At 40.4% G+C, this 8,421-nt stretch overlaps 1 protein-coding gene across 1 annotated transcript in view; it reads left to right on the plus strand.

The window, feature by feature from the left end:
- Positions 1 to 7,642, plus strand: part of LOC124593736 (eukaryotic translation initiation factor 3 subunit B) — a 69,516-nt gene extending 61,874 nt beyond the window's left edge. The window contains exons 11-13 of the mRNA XM_047132066.1: positions 5,832 to 6,035; positions 6,128 to 6,236; positions 7,153 to 7,642. Of these exons, the coding sequence (XP_046988022.1) occupies positions 5,832 to 6,035; positions 6,128 to 6,236; positions 7,153 to 7,247 (408 nt within the window). The 3' untranslated portion in view covers positions 7,248 to 7,642. The remainder of the gene's footprint in view (positions 1 to 5,831; positions 6,036 to 6,127; positions 6,237 to 7,152) is intronic.
- The last annotated feature ends 779 nt before the right edge of the window (positions 7,643 to 8,421 follow it).

An 8,421-nucleotide genomic window follows, 5' to 3' on the forward strand; every position in this document is an offset into this window, starting at 1 on the left:
GTTTGTAGAAGGTGGCATTCCATGTGAAATAACTCGCGGTGAACCATGCGTGAAAGAGCTTGGTTATCTGTTGGAGGAAAAGGGAACCAATTTGCTCCAGTGTGTCACTGATTGGCATTTTGGTAAACAGAGACACAACATTAAAACTGGTCAGGATGTCATTTGGTCAAAGTTTTAGTTCCTTCAACTTCTTGGTGAAATGTCCTGAGTTCTTTACGTTCATATGTCTTTCCCATGTGCAGCTAGAGCAGACAGGCCAAGGCCAGTTTATACGTCAGTGAGCCAGGAGCACTAACAATTGGTCTTAATGGTACATATTCTTATGGTCATCTGGTGATCTATACAGCAAAGGTGATACGGCTCATTCCATTCTGTCATATACAGTGTCCTCAGGTTGTGGTGAAAAGGCATTTTAAGAACTTTTACATAGCCCCATCACCCCACACCATGACAAAGGCGAGAGAGAACATCATTCACACTTTCTCAGGTTTTTTGGCTGATATTTTTTTGATGATTTTTCATTTTGAAGTGCAGACATTGAACTTGGCATCTTGTAAACCTAAGGTGTAGTACAGATATGTCGTGATACCTTCATTGTGTGGAGTCATGGTGAGAAACAGATTGATGACTTCTTAAAACATCTGAACAGCCTCCATGCCAACATAAAATTTACCATGGAAGTAGAAAAGGACAAACAGCTACAGTTTCTACATGTGCAGGTCACAAGTGGTGGTGAGACCCTGGGACACAGCATGTATCAAAAACTGACTCACAGGGACTGAAACCTGCACAAACTGTTGAATCATCACCAGAGCCAGGAAAGAGGCATGATTAATATGCTTATAATGTGAGCAAGAGGAATACATGAGTTGCAGCACCTCAGACACATGATGCAATACCTGGAACGTGTTATGAGGAGCAATGAGTGCTCCACCATTTACACAGGAATTGTCACAGAGTCAAACACTCAGCAAAGTGACACACCGTAAAAAGAAATGTCAGGTACAACCTTTCTGCCACACACTCCCAGAGTGGAGGACAGAATGGACCATAAATTGTGCAGACAGAGTGTAAAGACTATAAACCAATAAAGATGATCAAAGAGTGTCTCAGGTTGGCAAAGGAGAAAAGAGTACTTGCAGTGTCGGGAATATACCACATACCATGTAAATGCAGAAAAGTTTGTTGGAATGACAGGACGATCAATGAACACCAGAATCACAGAACATAAATAGTATTGCAGGTTGGGGCAGGTGAAGAAATTGGCCGTGGCGCACGCAGTGTGTGAGGCAACCACATAACAAAATTCGCCAACACAGAAGTTCTTGCTGTAGACAAGAGCTCTCCCACCTGCTTGTTCTGAGAAGCTATAGAAATGCACATACATAAGAACAGCTTCAACCAGAAAGAAGAAAGCCTCAAGGTAAATGGATCCTGGATTCCCGTGCTGCAGCGAATGCCCGCTGCAGATAACGGGGAGAACCAAACCTGAAATCACCACAGAAGAGCTCTTGGATGTTGGCGCACCAGGTACATATAGTCTGTGGCTGCGAGCAGAACTCAGTCTATCACCAGTAAGGGAGGGTGAAGCTCTGACAATGCCAGCCACTCATGCTGGCAAAACATCAGAAAAATCATCAAACGAGCATCAGCCAAAGAACCCGAGACAAAAGCCAACAAGCAGGTCATCATAAAGTAGCCACAAAAGTGTTAAAAATTTATCCTTTTCTATAATACTGTCAGTATTTCATCCTGGATTTTCCATTGTTTGACAAAATATACTCCAGTATCCATTTATTGTTAGAATGCTTGCTGTGCTGCATCCTAGTTATTTGTGAGAAGGTATTAGCAGAAAGTGTTTCTGTCCACTGAGCGCCAGCCTAATTTGAAATTAAATGCAGCTTAAAATTATCCTAGAATTCACCTTATTCCTATCCAAGGCGGTGTGCATGTGCACGCATGCTGTAGGTAATGTCTGAAATGTTACTTGCTTTGTGGTTCTTTTTGTTGCAAAACATGCATTTGCTGAAACCTATTATTCATGTACATATTGTCAGATTGCCTCTTTCAAAAACAATTTGCCTCTGGCAGTTTCTAATTTCTATTTTTCAGCTGTTGACAAAAAAACTAGCAAACTAAACAATTTTGCTAAATTCTATATTATGTAATGAAGTACAAACTAGGAGAATGCAGGCAGGCAGTTTTGCCCATGGTAGAATAAATTTCCTCTAAGTCTTGCTGGCAAATGTGAAAATGCAGTGAATAGGTAGTGAGCCTAACTCCTTGCTAAACTTCTCCATTGGCAACAGAGAAACTTAACTAACACGACAAAATCATTGCTGCTTCTAGGATGAAGGGTTATTTCTGAAAATTACGGTAGCATTGATTTCTTATATTTACTTCATTCTTTGTTACTGATTAGAATCTTCCCTTTTATGTAGTTGCTAATACTACATCCCTATTGTAATCATACAGAATTAGTTACACGTGTTCCTTCCACAACCTGTATTAATTTATTTGTCTACTTTGCTATTATCCGATTTCAATTTCATTAGTTATTTCACATACACCACTAAAAATAATAATGCAAACTGCTTAATAAGTTCACACTTTTTTTTTCTTTCTTATGCCTGCAAGATGTGATGTAATTGTGAGGGAAACAGCACTTAAAGTTGTTATAGCCTGTAATGTTGATATAATATAAGGTGGACCAGTTTCACTACTACTCGCCAATTCACAGTTAAGAGCTTGGCAGAATTTCATCAAATCACATTCAGACATTGGCATTATATTGTCCTTTACCAATAACAAGTTACCCCAGGGGCTCGCCGCTCTTTGGCGGGTTCGTGCTTGACTACCACGGGGCCCCAGCCTTTGCAGCATCTTTCCCCTTCTGTGCTGCATGTCCGTTATCTTGCTATTCTTTTTCCCCCTGCCTTGGGGAACATGTTTGGGATATTTTTGGAAAGGTGTTCTGTGTTTTCAGTAACAGATATCAGAAAACCCTCTCTGTTTTTCGTTCCTTTTTTCTTTCTTCGTTCCCCTTCTCTTATCCTTCCTTTGCTTCGGTGTTTGAGTTCCCTCTTCTTCCTCCCTGTGACCTCCTGAAGGCGTCTGATGCGTAACAGGTGATTGGGTAACGTGTAATTCCCAGTCCCGAATTGATAGATAGGGTTCGCACATATCCCTGGTACAGGCCAGGCCCAGGGAGGGGTGACTGCCTGACCTGCTACCTTCCCAAATTGTCAATTAGTTGTTCGGGAGGTGTGAATAATCACCTAAGACTGGTGCACCCCTTCTGAGGGGGGCGCACAGTTGGAAGGATTGCATCATCAGAGACACTGGCAATCTGGGGGATTTTCTCACAATGAGCCAATCATCATCTCACAGTAAATGTCTACTATATGTGAATGGAATGAGGCTAATGATTCAGAGACCCTCCCAGCTGTACCACGGTTCCTCGTGGTTTCACATACTTAAGATGGTCAGCCCTTTGCTACAGTAAATCAGTTTATTATCCAGAAAATTGTTTATGCAATTGCTGGCCCTGTGAAATCCTGCTCTTATTTATGAAATGGCACTTTGCTTTTGGAGACTACCTCCGATTCTCAAGCCAACAACTGTGCTTGTAGCTTTGCTCCTCCATGGCTATCCTGTTTGTGTCAAGGCCCATCAAATGAAGAATTCTTCATATGGTGTTATTTACAAGAGGCTGCTCAACGGTCTGACCGAGACAGAAATCCTAACGTACCTCTCCAATCAGGTCGTCATTGCAGTCCATTCGGTGATAAGAAAGGTAAATGCATCCTTAGTGCCCATACCCACTCTTTTTCTTACTTTCCGTCAAAGATCAAAGTGAGTTATGAAGTTATTGCAGTCCGACCGTACATTCCAAACCTGAGGCGCTACCAGTGTTGTCATTACAACCACACTTAAATGTCTGTCAACACCTGGCAAAATATGTAACCTGTGGTAGGGATGCTCTGGTGGGCAATTGTTGGCCTCCTCCTCCCGTCTGTATCAACTGCAATAGCGACTGCGCCACCACCTGTAGAGATTGGCCCATGTATCTCGATAAGCAGACTGTCCAGGAGATCTCGGTGAAGGAAAAAGTGCCTTACCTGATCGCTCGAAAGTTGTTGGCTAGTCGGAAACATTGCATTCTACCATCCGGCACTTGGAGTACTGTTCTTGCTACATGTTGCTCCACGAAGGACATAGACATGCAACCTCAAATTCAGCACTGCAGTTGTGAAATCGTCCAATGTCATGGTAGCATGCCCGTCTCCTCCAACTATGCAACAAGCCACCAGACTTCTGCCTCACAGGGCGAAGTCACCTGCTACACAATGGGCATTCCGGACGGGACAGAAGGAATACTCCCGCAAAGATTTCCTACATTCCTCCAGCCAACTAACATGTAACTCTTCCTCTGACAATCAGAAAGACTCCAAGAAGTCAAACAAAGGCAAACAGTTTTCTCCTTTCCTGACTCGGAGGTCCTCCTCGACAATGTCGCCACATGATACCTTCACCTGGCTGACCTTTGTGTCCCTGGTGCACACCACAAACTGTTTTTCTGCCCTGGACTCTGAAGATAGACAGAGGGAGAATGCTGACACTTCTGTAGAACTCGTGGAGCAGGATTGTCCAGCCGCTACGTCCTGTAGCAGAGTGTTTTCAAAGGCTGGCACTCGGCACCCTCCAAGGAGGCACTCAAATCATTTTTTCCCCCCTCCTCTTCCCTTATCATGACTCTCCTCCAATGGAACGTTCAGTCTTCGATTCCACAAAGAGGACTAATGGGTGCTCTTAGAATCACAGTGTCCACTTTTTCTCTGCCTCCAGGGGGAAAAAAACTGTATTCTCAAGACTGCTGTGAGCTCTCGCATTTCTTCCTTGTCCGCTTTCACCTCTCCCACTTACATTCTCATTTATGTTTTAGCCATCAGCACAGGCTGTAGACCTTGTTTTACTTTTTATGTTTTGTAGCAATTTGGCGAAGGACATTTGATCTTTAGTTCAGGACCTTCACTTCTCTATGGCGTATTTTATGGACCTTACTCAGTGTCCCTTTTTTTAGGTGTCTTTCCTTCCGTTGATTTGGGTTTATTTCCCCTCCCTGATTTGTGTTCTATGACCTTTAGTTGTTTTTGTGCCCTAAAAACAAAGTAAACAAACAACTTCTTGAGATGCATTATAGTTACTTCACCTCTATCCCAGATATAAAAGTGTCTAACATCATTAAGGAGTATTCATAGTTGCCAAGCACACCAAAATCGGTGATCAGTTACTTTAAAATTAGCTAATTGCAGAGTTTTGTTACATGTGAAGATGACACTCTATAAGAGAGAGATGTTTCCTTCCAAAAAGTTTATTCTGGCTGTTGACCCAAAACAAGAAGGGTGTTAGTGTTTTCTAATTTCCTTCGTTGCTGTATATAAAAAGTTTGATTTTATCTTGATTTTGACTGCAAGCTGTAGTATTACATGGCCTATATTTTTCATGTATTTATTTGGTAATGGCTAAGTGCATTTTCTTAGTTGACGAGGCAGGGGGGGGGGGGGGGTTCACATTCACAGTGCAGATAAAAGTAAAAAATGTTTTTTGTACTGTAGAAACAATTTTTTTCATTAGAAGACTCATTTCTGAAAACCCTGCATTATTAAGTAACTATGATTCACAATTTAATATGTATGTATCTAGGTAAATCTAAAGTGGTAGAAGAGTTTACATGCTTGGGGACATGTATTTTTAATTATTCATTGCTTATTTGACAAATACTGCTTGAATATGAGAAAATAAAGCCATTTCTATTTTTCTTATTTAAGGAAGACAATGCTTACTGGATCTGGTCATTCCAAGGAAAAATACTGAGTCGGACACCTGTGGATATGCTTTATTGCTTTACATGGCGACCTCGGTTGCCAACTTTGTTGACACAGAAACAACAGAATGAAATAAAAAAGAATCTTAAAAAATATAGCTCTCAGTTCGAATCAAAAGATCGTACACGTATGTGGAAGGCATCAAAGGTGACTGTTGATTTCATTATTCGTGTAACTATTGTGGTAGCCCAGTTTGTTGTTGTTATTTCAGCTTAAACATTAACAATTTAAACTTCCAGGAATTGATAGAGAAACGAGCAAAACTGAAGGAGGAATTTGCAGAGTATAGAGCTAAATGTACTGAGCAATGGATGCAGCAAAAGGATAGGCGTATGGCTCTCAGAAACAGTGAGTGTTTGTTTTACCCATTTTTTGTTGTATCAGCAGGCTCGTCATTACTTTAACACAAATATCATTGTGATTTTTACATTCTTCATTTCCATTAGCAATGCTTGACCATATTACATTGTGTGAGAGATTCCCATGTCAGGTGTTGCAATTTAGATATTATTGCCCTTTCTTAGCTGGTCCTTCCTGTCAGCGTTTCAGAATCTCTTCCAAATATATGATTTGTCATTAATGTATATTTAAAGGTAAGCACTACTAGCTATAATCACATATATATTGTTAACTGGTGCACTTGTTTCTGTTATGTACAGCTGCTTGTGTGTTTACAAGAAAGCATTAAAGTCATTGTTGTCAATGATCTTTGTGGTATAGCTACAAAAATTTTAATGGAACAATGGAAAGTTAGAGACAAGTGTGGTTATGAATGCAACCACTTACGATATATGGTGTTGAGTGGTCGATAGACACAGATAAGAGATCAAAAATGTTGCTATGCTTTTAGACAGTGCCCGTCTTCAGAGCTAACTAATACAGAACTTGTGTACACACACACACACACACACACACACACACACACACACACACACACAGCGCGCGGTTATATTGTCCCTGTTGAATTATATTTTTCTGGTGCTTCAAATCTTATTCTTTGAAATTCCATGCATTTCTCGTTTTATCGTTCCTTCTGGCATCACATGCACATGTACAAAATGACTGACTCTAAAAGTTAGCGGTGTTTCCTTTCCCCCCATCCTTGCTCATATTATTCTAGTTTTGTCTATTAGAAAATGGTACCCTTTTTTAAGTCTTATTGTTTCCTTCATTATTTATACTTTTGCAATTCTGTCGCAACATAAAATATGTAATTTGTGCCTATGTTTTATTTCAAATTTACTCATTGTTCTCTTTCTTGCAGATATTGATACTGATGAACTTGATTCAGACCCAAGAAACTTTGAAGAGGAAGTAGTAGAATTTTTTGTCAAAGAAGAGAGGATATTGTTGGACTAAAGTGAGGATCTGAAGTAGAAGCCATTCTTGGAAACCTCTGACAGTGGACATAAAGGAATACAGTATTTGTAGATATACTGTTAAGTATTGGTGAATGTGGGGAGCGGTCCCCACATGTAACTTCAGTATGTCTCTGTATTGTGTGGAGAAGTGTTGGGGGAGTGTGACTTCCTATCACTGTGAACTCTGTTTTTCTAGAATGACATTTATGAAAAACTGTCCAGGGCAGTCTGTGCTTAAGTCAGCAATTTCATTTGTGTGTTGTGGTCTTTTAATACTGAGTTGCTTACCGGTACATTGTTATAAAATATTACCATTCAGACTGTATTTTGGCAAACTCTACCATGTTCCATATAGAATATACCAGCAATTAAATAAATGTATTTTTTGTGAAATTGCATTTCATCTGTACAGATTGTGCAATAATAACTGGAAATAAGAAAAGTGTTCCTAATCATTTGCAAAATCACAAAAAGAGTATACCATATTACACTGTACAGTGCCTAGCAGTGCCACATAGTAAAAACTGTGTTTAAAATTACTGAAGTATTTTAGTCTTTGTGACATCATTTCAACCCTTTTTCGTTAGTAAGTACTATTGTAGCACAAAACTTACAGTTCAGTATAGACTGTTGAGTCACTGGATATCAGATGTCCATCAAGTGATAGATTTTGGCTAGTTGTTCCAAGAACTCTGTGTTGGTAATGAGGGCTTCATGTTGCCCCATGTTCTTAGTGATGGCAGTGCTCAGTGAACGAATTAGCATGACTGACTTTCATTTATGCTATTTCAAAAATTTTGTGGCAATGTTGTTTACATTAGTCAGTGTAGCTTGAGTTCCTCCAGTCTGTTATGTTTATAAGGTAAGCTGAACCGCACCAAGTACTTCGAAAAGAAATAACTGGATGGCAGCCCACTTTCTAGCTTTTTCGTGGGTTCATGCTCAGTTACTACAGAGCCCCAGCCTTTGCCACATCATGCTGCCTTCTGTCCTCTTGCTATTCTTTTTCCCCTCCCTTGGGGACCATGTCTGGGACATTTTGGAAATGTGTTCTGCATATTCAGTAGCAGATATCAGAACAGTCTCTCCACTGGTTTTTTGTTCGTTTTTTTCCTTTCTTCATTCCCCTTTTGCTATCCTTCCTCTGCCAACCAGAAAGGCTCCAAGAAGGC

Source organism: Schistocerca americana, chromosome 2, assembly GCF_021461395.2.
Source record: "Schistocerca americana isolate TAMUIC-IGC-003095 chromosome 2, iqSchAmer2.1, whole genome shotgun sequence".
NCBI classification, from domain to species: Eukaryota; Metazoa; Arthropoda; class Insecta; order Orthoptera; family Acrididae; genus Schistocerca; species Schistocerca americana.